The sequence below is a fragment of the Corvus kubaryi genome, unplaced genomic scaffold (assembly GCF_017639235.1).
Source record: "Corvus kubaryi isolate FWS band 111438036 unplaced genomic scaffold, C.kubaryi_AGA036_p1.0 37367, whole genome shotgun sequence".
In the NCBI taxonomy this organism is placed as follows: domain Eukaryota; kingdom Metazoa; phylum Chordata; class Aves; order Passeriformes; family Corvidae; genus Corvus; species Corvus kubaryi.
Genome location: NW_024581119.1, coordinates 1,691,652 through 1,707,604, shown reverse-complemented (window position 1 = coordinate 1,707,604; position 15,953 = coordinate 1,691,652). Strand labels below are relative to the sequence as shown.

The 15,953-nt window shown below is 61.9% G+C and overlaps 1 protein-coding gene across 2 annotated transcripts; it reads left to right on the top strand.

Moving 5' to 3' along the window:
* Positions 1-5,248: 5,248 nt before the first annotated feature.
* On the top strand, positions 5,249-15,176 carry MCAM (melanoma cell adhesion molecule). 2 transcript variants are annotated; one of them, XM_042034163.1, is made up of 15 exons: positions 5,250-5,488; positions 9,203-9,330; positions 9,437-9,650; positions 9,758-9,828; positions 9,910-9,997; positions 10,091-10,270; positions 10,349-10,476; positions 10,635-10,791; positions 10,882-11,003; positions 11,272-11,410; positions 11,647-11,768; positions 11,848-11,983; positions 12,624-12,768; positions 13,167-13,284; positions 13,936-15,176. In XM_042034163.1, exons 1-15 carry the CDS (start codon positions 5,422-5,424, stop codon positions 13,963-13,965), a joined length of 1,845 nt encoding a protein of 614 aa, XP_041890097.1. In that variant the 5' UTR covers positions 5,250-5,421; the 3' UTR covers positions 13,966-15,176. The 2 variants fall into 2 exon arrangements, with proteins under 2 accessions (XP_041890098.1, XP_041890097.1); XM_042034164.1 differs by lacking the exon at positions 13,167-13,284 and having other exon boundaries at positions 5,249-5,488.
* The last annotated feature ends 777 nt before the right edge of the window (positions 15,177-15,953 follow it).

Below are 15,953 nucleotides of genomic sequence, written 5' to 3'. Positions count from 1 at the left end.
CCAGACAGCCCTGGGAAAGGCAAGTCTTCCATGGGAAAGTCCTGAAAGAAGAAATTCCTCTTTGGCCAGGCCAGCCCCACCATTCCCCTGGGCCCTGGTGCTCCATGGTGTCCCCAGTGCTGTGGGGCCAGTGGTGTGGGGATGTGACACAGGGACTGTGCTCTGCTTGCTGCCTCATCCCAGCCAGCCCTCAGCTGCCCTCACCCCTCTCCAGGAGGAACCTTCCCCAAAGGCCTCCAAAGGGATCCCCTGCAAAAGGGGCTCTCCCAGAGCTGGGCCTGCCTGGGGCTAATCTCTCATTAGGCTTTCTCACAGATGATCCTAATGAGCTGTCCTGGGGGAGCCCCAAGCCAGGCAGAGCTGGGAGGAAGAGATCCCTGCAGGCAAGTGCGTGAAGTGATGCTTTGTCCCCATCCTGGCTTCTCCCTTCCTTGGCAGGGAGCCAGAAAAGCCAGGTGACGGGGAGCACAGGGCAGGGCCGTTCCTCCTGCCCGCTCCTATGGGGAGCTGTGGCATTGGCTTGTGCTGGATGAGCATGGCCAGGACCCCTCACTATCCCCTGGGCAGCCCCCACCAGACCCCATAGCCAGACCTATTATCTCCCCCATTGTGTGGGCGAGTGCCCGGCCCTGTCCCGTCCGGCGCCAGCACAATGCGGTCTTTTTCCGGCCGGCGCTGGGGGGAGATGGACTCGGAAGTGCTCCCAAGGAAAAGGCCGGTTTATAAATAGTTCCTGGCTTCCCTTGGCTGCCCCATCAGCGCCTATCCCCAAATCCTGCCCCTTGCTCCATGCCCGCTGCGCTCCCAGGCTGGGAGAGGAGCCTGGGACACGGACGTGAGCAGCCCAGCGGGACGTGTGCGAGGGAGGGCAGGACGTGGCTGTCACACCCTGTCCCAGGGCTGCACCTGCCCGGGCCACGGGGCTCCTGTACCCCAGGATGTCGAGTGTCAGCCCAGCCCTGGGCAGAGGGCTCCTTCCCCCTGTGCCTTGGCAGTGGCTCTCAGCTGGGTAAGGTTCTTCCAGGCGTGCTCCAGCTGTCCTTGTCCATCCACCCCACACACCACCAGGGTTGGGCTCCTAAGCAGGGAGCAAGGGAAGGGCTGCACGGCTCCACAGCCTTCCCTGCCACCCCTGTGCACCACAAAGCAGTCCTGGAGCCCGGGAGTGCTGGTTCTGTCCTCTGTCAGCACCACCATCACCAGGGCAGGATCTCTCTGCATTGGGCTGGGTGACCCTTGCCAGCTCAGCTCCTTTTTGGGGCTTTTCCACTGCTCTGCATCCGCTGATCCCCCAGCCATCCCCACACAGCTGCTCCAGGGATTGCAGTCCCCCGTGACAGAAATCCAGATGTCACCTTCCTTTCCCCCCCCCACCTTCCTTCCCCTCTTCCGCTCCTGTCCTTCCTTCCTCCACCCTCCCGGCTCCTCACCCCGCTCCTGGCCCCTCCTGAACAAAGGCCCCGTAGCCATGGTTAATAATCCCCACAGAAAGGCCCTGCACAAGAGGAGAGGAAGGAGAGGGGAGACACAAAGGAGCCTCTGGGAGCCAAGCCGAGGAAGGGGGTTGGAAGGAGGCGTTTTCCTGAGCTGGAGGACACGGGCCTCGAAGAGGGCTCCCAGAGGTGAACAGAGATGGGGCGTGGGTACCCCAAAGTAACCTCATGGCACCCAGGGAGCAGAGAGCCAAAGGCTGGACAGCCCAGGAGGGTTCCTGTACTTAGCCCAGAGTGCAAAGCCTCGTGTGAGCCCTAGAGCCCCCCCAAAATGCAGCAGCAGGGACTGGCAGAAGGTGCCCCGAGGGTGAGGGGAGCAGTGGCAGGGGAGCAGCCGGCCGCTCGCGGGCCGTGTGGGAAAGCTCGGCGCTGGCCTGCATCCCGTCCCTTCCCCGGGGAGCGGGGCCCTCTCGGCCCTGACGGTGCTGTGTGAAGAGGTGCAGGCCTGGGTGGACACAGCCAGAGGCTTCCGCCCTGGACGGCTGCCCTCCATCCACCCCGGAGACCTGCAGGGAGCCGGGCCAGCCCCCCGCCCATCGGCACTGGCAGGGGTTCACTGGGGGCAGCCGGCACAGAGCGCCCCAGACCCACCCCAGCTGCTCTGAGCCCCACGGGCACGGCTGCGGGCTGCAGGGCTTGGGGAAGGCACCGGGCCCCCCGTCCCCACCTGGGACACGCCGAGCCATGTGTCAGGACAGGCACAGGCACAGCCCGCGCTGGGCCAGCTCCCTCTGGCAGCATCCCAAGGCCCTGTATCAGCCAGGATCTTGCTGGGAGCACAGGAAAAGGTGGAAGGGGCTGTGGTGTGTGCTGGGATGCAGAGCCCCAGGCCTGGCTCTGTGCTGGCCATCGCTGCCCTCCGGCTGCGGAGAGCCAGGCCCAGCGGGAGCCAGAGGAGGGAGGCAAATGCAATTACACACTTCCAGATCATTCCTGCAATCTGCGATGCTCAGATAACGCTGGAAAATGAGCCCTGCCCTGGGCAGGGTCCTGTGGATCCCAGGTTTCCAGCAGCTGTGCCAGGGACTGGCAAAGCCCCACCACTGCCAGGGGCGGAACTGCCTGCTCAGGCGCAGCCTCATCTGAGAGGTGGCAGGAGCGATGGAGCAGGAGAGTGCTGGGGGGCCCAGGCACCAGCATTCCCTCCACTGCGAGGGAGTGGGAGCTGTGGGAGCTGCTCTGTGCCTCAGGTGGAGCCAGACCTCTGCTCCCTGACTTTCCCACCCCAGCTGTGTGCGTGGGACTGCGACACCGGAGCCTCATCCACAGTTTGTGTGCATCGCTGTGAGTGGGGACTGAAGCCAAATCCATTAAGCAAGCAGATAAACAAGGAGGCGTGAGATCAGGCAGCAGGGAGGGAAGATGAAGGTGGCCAGCCCGCCACGCTCCCCACGCAGAGTCCCCGAGCCTGCCGGGTGCCACACACAGCGCGGCGGGGCGATTTCATGCCATCTGTTCATGCCTTGCTTTCAAATCCTTCCCCTCTTCCCCAGAACCGTTCGTTTGTTGGGGGGGGGGAAAAGTGAGTTTTCTTCAAAGTTAAGCAGGCTGAAGCCCAACCAACTGGAGGCAGAGCCGTGCAGTGAGAGCAGGGGGCTGTCTGAAGGTGGCACGCTCCCTGCCACAGGGGCTGGCCAGCCTGTTTTCCCCAGGGAGTGGCATTGCCCTTTCCAACTGCTGGGAATTTTCTGCAGAGGTTTTCTTAGCAACGTTCTGCTTTGTTTTTAATGCGGAATAAAAGTTAGCCCCAGAACAAAATGCACCAGGGGTGTGTCAGCTGAGTTCTCCGGCTTTGTTTGTTTTACTTTGGTGGATGCTTTCCCGTGGGCCCGCTTCCCTCTCGGGGTGGCATTTGAGGGGTTTAAACTGTGGTGTTTTGTGCGAAGTGGAACATCCCTTTCCCTGCTCCAGGCTCCAGGGAGTGCAGAGCCTGAGGCTGCTCCAGTGCAGCATCCTGCCCTTTGGAGGGAGGGGAAGAGCAAGAACATTGTTGGGGAGTCCCTGAGCCCAGGGCACCCACTCAGGGGGTGGATTCCCCACCACAGACAGGGAGCTCCTGCGATGAGGTGTGAGAGCATCCCAAAACTGGGGCTGTGAAGCTGGAGAGCAGCTCCTGAGCATCCCGTGGATGATGGCACAGCTCCCTTGCACTTGTTCTTCCCAGCAAAGGGAGGAGGCCTCCCCTCTCCAGCAGCAGCGCGAGGGCTCTGAGCCTTATCTCTGCCCAGCATTGCCATTTTAAGCAACTGATCTCCTGGGGAAAAACTTAATCATTTCCGATGAATCACTGAGTGTGTTTGGCTGGGAAAGCCTTGGTGGGGGGGGGTGCTGGTCAGGCATGCAGAGGAGGAGGAGGAGGAGGTGGAGGAGGAGGGCATGGGAAGGGCCGCTGCATGGCACCAGCCGGGGAGCGGGGCTGGGGCCGGGGGCCAGCACAGGGGCCGGCGGTGGGAGAGGTGCCTGGGGATTCCCAGGAGGAATGCTGTGGCACAGGGGACCCTGCAGCCCAGCCCTTGAGTGGCTCAGGGAGGGGGGGAGGGATGCAACCCCTGCTGCCAAGGGACAGGAATACGGCTCACACTGCAGGGAAGGCAAGTGGAGGAGAGAAAAGGATGTGCAAACGTTCAGAGCCTCTGGGCTGAGAGCGGGAGGAGAGCACTGTCACAGTTCCTGGGAGTTTGGGGCAGGCCCTGGGTCTTTCCTCATGTGGGATGAACCTGAAACAGTGAGTTTGGGGAATCCTGGGAATGGGGAAGCAAAACGGCTTTGAAGGGGGGGAAAACCTTTGTCCTCCAACACAGCCCCTCTGGCTCCGAGTGACCCGGGGGAAACTGAGGCACAGAGCCAGGCTGTGACAGGGCAGGGACACTGGGGCCGGCTGTCCTTCGTGGCTGGCTGTGGCCAACTCGCAGCACCTGGCGGGGTTTGTTGTGCTCCTCGCGGCTCTGCCCCGGGCCGCCGGAGGGGCCGGGCAGTGTTGGGCTGGGTGATTACCCCTGGATAATGGGAGCCTTGTGCAGCCCCGCCAGCCCCCCCGCCCCCGGGCCGGCCCCCGGCCAGGCTGCTGCCCCGGCCACCGCGGGGGACGGCTTCTCACAGCCACCCCATTCAGCAGCAGCTGCGCTGGGCTCGGGCCGCCGATCGCTGTGCAGCCCTGGGGCCCCGCCTCGGGGACAGGACGGGGCTCCCGGCGGGGCTGGGGGACACCGAGGCTCAGCGAGGCTCGGGTGCCGACCCTGCAGACCCTGATGATCTGCTTGGGACAAAACCCCGCTCCGCCCCGCAGTCCAAACTGCCCCCAGGTGTCTCTCGGAGCCCAGGCACTGACAAAGAGTGTTCTGCCTCCTTATTTTGTGTCTGTCCTTGTTTGGTGAGGGTTCAAAGGTGACCCAGCAGCTGTGGCTGAGCTTTAGGGCAATGCGGGGCTGGGGCTGGGGCTGAGCAGGGCAACAGGTCACTTCTGATTATCGCCACCGCTACCCGCACATTGGACTCTCAGGGACTGTCGCCGGCGTTCCCCAAACACTCTGAAAAACACATCCCACGCCTCTGGCCCCTTCCCTGGGTCTGTGAGCGATCCCACCTCCAGCGCCCGGCTGTCTGCCCGGCTCAGCCCGTGCACGCCCGGACAGGCAGGAGCTCGCAGGTCTGCGAGCCCCTCCGGCACAGCTGGGAACGGCCCGAGCGCGGCGGGGGCTGGGCTGGGGGCCGGGCCGAGCGCTGCCCGCTGCCGTGCGGGGCCGGACAGGGCGCTGCGGGGCTGGGCGGCGACGGCGGCACCCGCCCGGCTGCTGCTGGGGGTGATAAGCAGCTGCGGGCGGTGGGCAGGCACCGCGCCTTCCTCCTCCTCCTCCTCCACCTCCTCCTCTCCTCCTCCGCCTGACGTCAGCCCACGGCCCCGCTCAGTCTCGGGCGGCCGGCGGCGGGCATGGCTGGGGGGCGGTGGCCGGCGGGGCTCGCCCTGGGCTGGGGCTGCTGCCTCCTGCTCTGCTGCGGTGAGTGGCTGCGGGAAGGGCGGCGCCGGGCGGTGCGGGGCCGGGCGGTGCGGGGCGGACGGACGCGCGCACCTGCGGAGCGCTCCGGGGCGCGGCGCGGGATCCCGCGGAGCCCTGGCAGGGATGTCCTTCGCCCCGGGGACATCGGGCTGCAGCGGGGGTTGCGGGGCTGGGTTTTGCCCCTGTGCAGCTCCCCGGGGTGGCAGCCGGAGGGGTGTCCCCGCGGAGCCGCGGCGGGGCCAGCGCCGGCAGCCGGGAGCGCTGCGCCCCTCGGGCGGTGCCTGGCGCGGCGCCGGGAATGCTCGGATCGCGGGGTCGGGGCAGCCCAGGTGGGATCGGCCCTTCCCAGCGTGTGTCCCCGCCCGGACGGCCCGGCGATCCGCGGCGGGGCGGGTCTGGGTGCCCCGTCCCGCTCTCGGGGCCCCTCTGCAGCCCCCCAGGGCAGGGCAGGTTGAGGGGTGACCCACGTGCGTTCAGCGCGCACCGGGGTGAACTGCTTGTTGTTAGGAAGCATCCACCCCTTTCCTTCTAAGGAGTTTTCCCCTGAGCGCTGTGTTTCTCTTGGCTTTTTTCGTGCCTTCTTTTTTTATCCACTTTCCAGTCCATTTTCACCCTCGGGGGGTGGCTGCGCTTCCTGCCCTGCCCCGCTCCCCGCATCCCGCTCTCCCCTCGCCGGGGGCCCGGGAGCGGTCCCGGTGCGCTGGCTGCTCCCTGCCCCGCCGAGCTGCGGAGGTGGCCTCGGCGCTGGGAACCTGCCCAGGCCGAGGTGTTGGAGCCAAAGTCAGGCTCAGACCGGAGTCTAGAGCAGGCTGCTCCCACCCCCGTCCCGTGCCGGGATCCCCTTCCCACAGCACATGTGCTGAGCCAGGAGTCTCTCAATGGTTGGCGGCGTCGGTGTATTTGGAAGCCTAGCGACGTGAAAGGCTTGATGCTTCCCAGAAGCACAAGGAGCCACGGCCAAGACATTCCCAGGCCAGCCAGCGCTGCTGGAACGGGAGGCTGAGCCCACCCCGGGGCTGCCTGAGCCACCCCAGCCCTTTGTGCACCGCAGTCTGGCTGTTAGAGAGGTGTCTGGATGTTGTCACCGAGCTGCGGGGTGGGGTTGAGAACTTTGCCTCTCCAGGTGCACATGGCGGGGTCCTGGCGGGCTGGTGGGGTTGTTTTGGGGTGCAGTGTGCTGGTCTGGCTGCAGCAGAGCCCTGGCCCCGTCCCCATCCCCGGCACGACGAGGGCTGGGCGGCGGTGGTTGGTGTGTGGAGGTGCTGGGCGCTGCTGGCCGTGCTGCTTCGTGCAGGGCTGGGGCTCTGCACCCTCTTTCTTCTCTCTGTGAAGAAGCCGGGGTGCGGGTGATGCTGTTCCGTGGGAGGTGGGGCGCCCCGGCTCGGGGATCCGTGCATCTTTCCCGGGGAATAGGAGGGCAGCATGTGTGGCTGTGCGGCAGCAGGCGGGATCTGGCCGCAGCTGGTTTCCCTGAGAGGGGAACACAAACCCACGGAAACCTCAGGCATCCCACGTGCGGCTCCAGACCCCTGTGGTGCCCCTCCTGTGCTCCGGGCCGGGGGCTCAGCGCCGGGGGCTCTGCGCCGCCAACGCAGCCGCACTTCTCGCCGTCTCCCCGCACACCTCGGCTCTGCAGGAGGCTGGCGAGGGACTGAGCTGCTCCCCACCCCCTTCCCCAGCTCTAAAAGCAAATCTTTGTTCTTGCGGAGCTCTGGCTGCCGGCCGGCTGTCCGCCAGCCAGATGGAAAAGGCGCGGGGGCTCTCCTTCCTTCCCCGCTCACTCCCTGCAGACGCTCTCTCCAGATCTCGAGGTCTCCGCTGGAGCTGTGCCAGGCACTTGGGGTGGATGGAGCTCGGTGCTGCAGCTGGGCTGCTCCACGCGTGGCCGATGGATCTCCCCAGGTTCCATCACCAAACCTGCAGCTGCGCTGGGCACAAAGGAGGATCGCCAAGTTCCCAGAGTCTGCTGTGCCAGGCCGGCTGTGCCCAGTGCCTCTTTAGCGTGCCCACGCACATAGCAAAAGGTCTTGGAGCTGTAGAAGCGAGCCTTGTGTCCCCAGGGTTGTGGGGGACCTTGTGAGTGTCCCCTTGTGTCCCTCTTCCAGCCTGTCCTGGAGGAGATGGGCAGCAGCGAGCCCTTGTTCCAGGCAGTGTGGGGGCTGCAGCGACCGTGTCGGCCTCCTCAAGGGCAGTGGATGGCTGGGAGGGTTGTGTTCCTCATGCCAGCACCAGATGCCAGCCATTCTCCAGCTCTGAGCTCATGGTTTCGGTTGCTCCGCTGGCTGGTTGAGGGCTCTCATGCCGAGCGGGTCAGGGGGAGGACCAGCTGCTCTCCCAGGGGCTGGGTCTGCCTGAGGCCCTTGCTAAAGGTCTGAAAATGATAGAGAGGCCAAGTCTGGCCTGGTTGCCTGCAGTCTAGGGTGCCAGGGCTCAGCGGAGGGGCAGCAGGGACACACCCGAGCCCCAGGCTCGCCCAGTTGTGCAGGTGTCCTCCTGCAGCAGGCAGCCAAGTCGTGGCCGTACAGGTGGGCAGCTGCTTTGTACTCTCAGCCAGTTTCCTGTCCCCAGTGCGTGCTTATCTCTGGGACTTTCACCTGTTTTTCCAGCACCTTCTTTGCCGTGCCGTGCTTTGCTCATCCCTCTTTGCCTAGTGCCAACTGCAATGCACTGATGGGATGGGCGAGGGCCAAAACCTGTGTTTTGGGGAGTTCTGAGGTGGCTGGTCCTGCACGCTGGGGCCTTTGCTGTGGCAGAAGGGCCCCTGGCTGCGTTCTGGCAATGTGCCACCCCATACCCACTCCAAACAAAGAGCGTTCTGTGGGCACGGCTCTGCCCTTTGAAGTCGCCTCGGTGGTGGCTGTTACAGAGCGGGCGCTATCAAGGGAGATGTTGACACAGCTGCTTCCTCCAAGCCTCTTGTCCCCAGCTCCCATACCTGGGCTGGCTCTGTTGCTTGGGGACAGACTATTGTCCCCTCTGCAGGGCCGTGTGCCAGCCCAGGGCGTGCAGACCCCCCTTTGCTTTGGCAGGGATGGTGGCAGTGACATTCCCAGCCTTGTTGTGATGCCACCCTTATCTCTGCTCTGCCTGGCTGGGGCTGCTCTGCTCCCAATCCCTTGGGAAGCTGCTCCGTTCCCTGTCCTGGATCAATAGCCATTACCTTTCCCATCCGCTCTGGAGCAGGGCCAGCAGCTCCATTACTGCTGCGGGCGGCTGGGCTGGGAGGAAGGTGGGGTGCAGGGATGGGCAAGCTCTGCTCACAGGGGTGCTGTGGCTGGGCAGAGCTGGGCAGGGAGCAGAGCAGCAGCGAGGGGACACCTTGGGAATGCTGCAGGGATGGATGTTTGACTGCCGGGCTCCTGCTGGGGCAGCAGGGTCAGAGCTGTGCCAGGGCCGTGGTGGCTGGGGACGTGCTGCCTCCCAACGGTGTCCTGGGGACACAACTTCCAGGGGACACCCCCCTGGTGGGGGCACGACCTGTCTTGTCCCCTCTTTGGGAACAGGATCGCTGGCCTGAGCCCATGGGCTCTCTGTGGATGCTGAAGGCAGTGGGGTCCTGGCTGTCACTCCTGCTGGGCTGGGACACAGTGTCTAGGGGATGCTGGCACAGCTCTGCCCCACAGCTTTTGAGGGATGGAGATGGGGACAGGCCGTGCTCGGACAGCCCATTCTTCCCCATTCATCCTGCCCCTAACAGCAAATTCTGCCCCACAGCTGCAGCCAGCAAGCTGGAGATCTCCATGCCAGCTGTGGTGGAAGTGGAGATCGGGGGCACAGCCAGGATCGAGTGCAACTTCTACATCCCTGAAAATGCTTCCTACACCTACATCGACTGGTTCTACGTGAGTGCTGGCCTGGGAGAGCAGCTCTGGCTGGTGGGCTGGGGTGGCAACCAGCCCAGGGCTTCCTGCTGGGCTGCCCAGCCCAGCCTCGCCCCTCACCTTGCAGATGGACCGCAGCAACAGGCAGGTGAGGCTGTACCACGTCACGGCCAGCGGCGTCCTGGAGGATGACACGGACTACAAGGGGCGGCTGTCACTGGAGGAGGGCAAGGCCCTGTCTATCAGCTCAGTGACGGTGCAGGACGCCAGGACCTTCATGTGCCAGGTGGGAGCTGGCAGCTACGGCATGGGCGAGAGCAGCACCGAGCTCAGAGTCTACAGTGAGTGACAGGGCGGGAGGGCAGCATGGCTGGGCAGCTGCTCTGTGGGGCTGGCGGGGATCCCATCCGGTCCCTTCTAACACGTGTGGGGTGGCTTCTCTTTCCAGAGGTCCCCAAGACCCCTGAGATTGAGCCCAGCTCAGGAGGCATCTCCGTGAGGAGCAATGAGGTCCCAGAGGTGAGGAGAGACTGCACACAGGTGACAAGGAGGCTCCCTGCTGACCCTAACCCATGCTCACAACTGTCTCTGCCACCACAGATTGCCAAGTGCTTGAGCAGAAACAGCTTCCCACCTCCTAACATCACATGGCACAAGAACGGGGAGCAGCTGCACCCAAAGGAGAACGGTGAGTTGGATGGGGATGGAGAACCGGCTCAAGAGAGGGGCTGGCACCCAAAGAACCCAAGGGTGGCTGGAACAGCGGCGGTGTCCCCTGCAGAGGTGATGATGCAGTCGACGCTGACGCGCGAGTCGAGCGGGCTGTACACGGTGAGCAGCGTGCTGTACGCGCCCGTCACGCGCGAGGACCGCCACTCCCGCTACCACTGCACCGTGCACTACTGGCTGCGGGGACAGCAGCACGCCCTGGAGTCACAGAAGGTCAAGCTCAACATCTTCTGTGAGTCTGGGGCTGGGGGAGCCGTGCTGGTGCCCTGCAGCAGGGCTGGGCACTGACCCTGCCCATCCCTGCCCCCAGACTCCACCAAGCACTTGAAGATGCAGGTGGTGTCGTCCTCGGCGCTGGTGAAGGAAGGGGACAATGTGACGCTGGTCTGCGAGGCTGATGGGAACCCACCGCCTGTCTTCAGCTTCTTTAAGAAAAACGTGAGGCCAGAGGGGACCGGGGTACCCTTCCCTTGGCAAACATCTCCTGGTTGCTCCTTGTCCCCTGCCCGGAGGGTTCTGAGGAGGGGGATGCAGTGGCTGGGTGGCAGGGGGCCTGTGTGGGGCTAAGGACTCTGCTTTGTGCCCACTGTCTGCAGCTGGATGAGTGGCAGGATCTGTCGTCGCCAGAGTCCGACGGCGGGGTCCTGAACCTGCACGACGTGAACAAGAGCAGCAGTGGCACGTACAGGTGCCAGTCACTGGACCTGGATGATTTGTCACAGAAAGAGGAGGATGTGGATCTTGTTGTGAACTGTAAGACGGGGGGGAATGGACCCTGTGGATCTCACGGTGGGTGCTTTGTTCCTCCTGCTCACCCTGCTCTGGTCTCCATCCCTCTCCTAGACATTGAAGGGGTCCGTGTGAAGATGGAGCCATCCTCAAACCTTCGCGAAGGGGATGATGTGAAGCTGAGCTGTGATGCCCACAGCCCCGTGGCCCTGAATTACCAGTGGAGTGATGGGAAGGTGAGCAGGCATCCCAGTTCTGTCGTGTTCAGGCTCAGCCTGGGCTTTGCAGCAAATTGGGGAGAGTCAGGAGCTTGCTCCATCTCCCCTGAGAGGCCAGGGGGAGGATTCCCTCTCCCATGGGCCTGCATTGTCCACCCCAATGTTGTCACTTCCTGGCCAGTACTGCAGGGAAGTCCTGTGCTTGCAGCCTCCCTCCCTGTGCATCTGAACCCCTTTGGGATGTGGGCACAGAGGGCTCATTGCTGGGGACATCCCTTCCCAACAGGGCGAGAAGGTGGGGGAAGGGAACCAGCTCGTCCTGAGGAACCTCACCTTTGAAACCTCCAAAACCTTCAGCTGCAAGGTGATGGCCCCGAGCGTGCCAGGGCTGGAGCAGAGCAAGCAGGTGTTCGTGACTGTTGAGGGTAAGACCTGGTGTGGGTGCAGAGTGACCCCTGCCTGCCCAGCACCCATTCCCTGGGAGCTGTGAGTGCAGAGTGACCCCTGCCTGCCCAGCACCCATTCCCTGGGAGCTGTGGGTGCAGAGTGACCCCTGCCTGCCCAGCACCCATCCCCCAGGAGCTGTGGGTGCAGAGTGACCCCTGCCTGCCCAGCACCCATTGCCCCAGGAGCTGTGGGTGCTGATGTCCCCTGCCCGCAGGGAAGCCGCGGATCGTGGCCATCAGCTCCCCGCTGTACGTGCGGCAGGACGAGGTGGTCAACCTGACTTGCAAGGCCATCGCCTTCCCCCGTCCCACCGTCCAGTGGAGCATCAACGGCACGGTGAGAGCTGGAAGGGGCCAGGCTGGGATGTCCCAGGGGCTGCCCAGGCACTGAATCCTGCTCTGCCTGCCCTGCCCAGGCTCACGAGTACATGGACAACCAGCACATCGCCAGCAACCTGACGGTGCGGGTGAGCCACGACCTGCTGCAGGCGGGAGCCAAGTGCCGGGTGTCCAACACGCTGGGCGTCAGTGAGAAGCACATCCAGCTGCTGGGTGAGTGTCAGGCGCTGTCCCAGGACCCCCCAGCAGTGTCAGTCCCGGCCGTGGCCCCGGTGCCGGCTGTGCCATGCTGCCGTGGGGCGGCTGAGCTCGGTGCTTTTCTTTCCCTGCCTTCCTGCTCTTCCAGATGATTCCATCAGGAAAGGTCAGTCTGCTGATGGTGTCTGTCAGGACACGAGTTATGTTCACCTCCAGCCTGGGGAGGGAGCTTGGCTGCTGGCTCTACACTGCTGCTCTCCCTGCTCCTCTCCCTGCCAAGCCAGGAGGGAGGCGGAGGCTCTGGCTCCAGCGGGGGGAAAGCTGCCTGCTTGTCCCCAGCGCGGCCACCAAGGGCAGCTTCTTTCAGCCCAGACCTGCTGGGCAAGGAAGCAGAGAGATGGCTGGTGCCTTGCAGGAATTCCTGATATCCACCCTGCTGTGGCACCGGGGGCATGGCAGCCTGGAGCAGAATTTCCGTGTTCCTACAGAAACTGCCCCAACAGAGCGTTTCTGTGCTGAAATCTGCATCCTGCAGGCAGCTGGGGAAGCACTGGAGCTTTTTTGGGAGAAGGGGCCCTTTCCTAACACACAGGGGAAGCTGGAGAGGATCATGGTGGGACAGGCATTAATTTCTTCCTCTCCTTGTTGTGTTCAGATCAAAAGTCAACAGCAGAGAGCCAAGGGGTGATCATCGTGGCCATCATCGTGGCCATCCTCGTGGTGGCCGTGCTGGGCGCTGTCATCTACTTCCTGCACAAGAAAGGCAAGATCCCGTGTGGCCGCGCTGGGAAGCAGGACATGTAAGCACTGCCGTGGGGCTGGGGGTGCTTGCCATCGCTCGTGCTTCCCATCCCATCCCATCCCATCGCTCCAGCTGCTCCCTGCCCAGTGCAGAGCGAGGCGGGAGCGCGGCCTCGGGGGCACCGCGCCGGGGGCTCGGCGGCTTTTCCAGCTTCCCACAGGGCACTGCCGTGCAGGGAGGAGACAGCAGAGTGGTAGAGCAGCCAGGGGGGCTCTCCCTGGGCAGCGGCTGCGCAGCCCAAAGCTTTCTGTGAGCTGGAGTCTCTTTGACCCCAGCGCTCTGAGCCCCGGCCCCACTGCAGAGCATCCCCTGAGATGGAGCCCCAGGGCCTGGCCGGCCACGTGCCCTCCCGGGTATCGCAAACGTGTCTCAAAAATTGTCACCTCCCTCCCCTAGCACAAAGCCAGAGGCCCGTAAAGACAAGATTGTAGTTGAAGTTAAGTCAGATAAACTTTCCGAAGAGGCGGGGCTCCTGCAGGGCGCCAACGGCGAGAAGAGAGCCGCAGCTGACCAGGTAGGACAGAGCGCCGGGCCGGGGCCGGGAGCGCAGCTCAGGGCCGGGGCTGCACCCAGGTAATGCTTCGCTCCCCTCCTCCGGCACTGCCCACCCTGCACGGGCCTCCATCATCCATCAGCAGCGCTCGGGGGGGCTGTGGGAGGGAGGGGAGGGGACAAAGCCGGGAGGGGACAAAGCTCTGCCCCGTGGCAGTGTCCACTGCCTGTCCTACTTGGGCTCTGCCTCCTTCTGTGGAGCAGGAGCCGGGCTCCCCAGGGGCCTTTGGGAGTAGGAAGTGAAATATAAAGATCTCTGGCCAGAAGTCAGGGCAGCGGCTGCAGGAATGGGTGCTCTCAGCCAGAGTTCTTGGGATGAGTCTTTTGGGCCATGTGCTTTCCCTTCACCTGGGATGGAGCAGCTTTTCACAGTGTCACTGCTGGGCCACCACTGTCCGTGCCAGCCACAGGATGCAGCCCCTGAGCCCACTGAGGTTATATTTGCCTTGGGCCGGGAGAGAGCCCCTGCCTGGCTCAGCCACCCTGGGGTGCCCCAGCTGTCCTCCACCCCACCGTGTGTGCCACTGCCCCACCTGCAGCAGAGGATTTGGTTCGTGTTCATCCCTAACCGTGTGTTTTCCCTCCCCCTCTCTCTGTTTTGGCGGAACTGAAGAGCGAGAAATACATCGATCTGAGAAACTAGAGAGGAAACCTACTAAGTGCTTTCTTCCTTCGAACCTTTCCTGCTCTTGGATTGCCTTCTCCCACCCCTGCTCCAGCCCCTGGGGAGCACGGCCAGAGCCCACCCGTGTGTCACCGTGCTGGGCGTGCAGGGGCCACCTCCCTGACTCACCTGGCCATTACCTCAGCCCTGGGCTTGCAGGTGTTGCCTTAGCAGCAAAGCTGGACTCGCTTTACTACTCCAGAGAAGCCACAGCAATATTAGGAAGAAGTATCCCATTAATCCCTACTTGGTGGAAGGATTTGAGGCTCTTTCAGGTAATCTGTTCTGTACAGGTGTGGGAAGGTTTTGATGTGTTTTTTTTACCCTGACCTTGCTCAGAGAGGCTGGTGAAATTGGCTTTTGGGATGTCCGAGGCACCTTAGCTGTAGTGGAGTGCAGGTTGGAGGAGAGAGGAGTGGAAGAGGGGGTTTGGTAGAGAGCTGGTGAGTTGCTGAGAGGTTTTTGGTGCTTTGCTTTGCCTTTGAACTGTTCTGAGTCAGCTTAGCCCCGTGTATCCCGTCGGGGCTGTGATCCCGTGGGAGGAGAGGACCTGGCAGAGCAAGGAAGGGCCGCCAGTCTCCAGAAAGGCTTTAGGGTGTCTGGTTCGGAGCTGTGCTGACCCGAGGGGCAGGGCTCCCCTCTCCCCTCTGAACTGGGTTTATTTTAGGGACGCTGCACAGCTGCTGCACCAGCAGGTCCCAGAGCTCCCACAGCTTTCAAATCAACATTAGCCAGAGCCAGTCAGTGACGTCTCAGGGGTTTTTTTGTGCTCAGCCATTGCCAGCCCCAGGTCCAACTCCCCTCTGTGCTTCAGTGGCACCTCTGGCCCCACGCTGGGGCGGGGCCACGGGCAAGAACCTGCCTTGAGCTTCTGTCCCAGCCCTCCCCTGCCTCACCCCAGAGGGCTCAGCCCCTCCAGCCTCTCAACCACGGCCTCTGAGCTCTGCTGGCCACAAGCCTTTGTCCTCTGGGTGCCCCAGCGCTGTCCCCAGCACAGCCCTGACCAGAGGGGAGCCGTCCCCACCTGCTACACGTGGTGTCCAAGCAAAAGCTTTGGTTTATATATATTTTTGTTGGATTGTGTGTACATTTCCAGGAGTTTTGTTTGGTTTGGTTTATTTTTTTTTTTTGTCCGATACTTGCAAGGTTTTTTTTATATATGTGAAAATAAAGTACGGATTCAAAGCTGAGTGCTGGAGTTTGTTCCCACAGGCAGGAGGGTGGGAAGGGCATTCCATAATCCCACGGAGGTTCCAACAGGACACATTTATTATTATTATTATTATTATTATTTTGTTATTTATTAATTATATAATTAAATTATATAATAGATATAATATTATATATAAATTAAAATATATAATAATTAATAATCATTATTAATAATAAAAATAAATAATAATATTATTATTAGCAGCAGCCCCTATGGCTGCTAATACTACACTAATTACTACCAATGCTAATAAATCTATTTATTCTAATAAATAATCCTAGTTTTAGGTAGTAATAGGTGATTACACCACTGGATCTTACAAGATAATATTGTCAATAGAATTTAACAGTAGAATTTATTGATAATTGTACTAATAGCTAATGCCAATACTACAGGAGATGATAATAAACACTAATATACTACTAATTAATGCAAAATATTGATGAAGCTAATAACCAGCCCCTGTCACTACCCTGAGAGGACAGCGGGCAAATGATGGGTGACACTGGAGGCCACTGGGTGACCCCGAGGCCTTGGGCTCCCCTGGACTGCACTGGCTGGTCCATTACACCAAAGTTGTCCCAGCTCATAATAATTAACCCCTGTGTCCTCATTTGACCCCTGGATCAATTAACAGAGACAAAAATGACCTCAAGTAACCCCTACGACCTCAAGTAACCCCGATCAGGCCCTCAAATGACCTCAAATGACCCCAATGACCTCAAGTAACCCCGATCAGGACCTCAAATGACCT

Bases quoted from the DNA above. Each gene is read 5' to 3' on its own strand.
- MCAM (XM_042034163.1), top strand. From the start codon at position 5,422: ATGGCTGGGGGGCGGTGGCCGGCGGGGCTCGCCCTGGGCTGGGGCTGC. The intron at 10,477-10,634 runs GTGAGGCCAGAG...CACTGTCTGCAG, and splicing joins TCAGCTTCTTTAAGAAAAAC to CTGGATGAGTGGCAGGATCT. The intron at 11,004-11,271 runs GTGAGCAGGCAT...CCTTCCCAACAG, and splicing joins ACCAGTGGAGTGATGGGAAG to GGCGAGAAGGTGGGGGAAGG.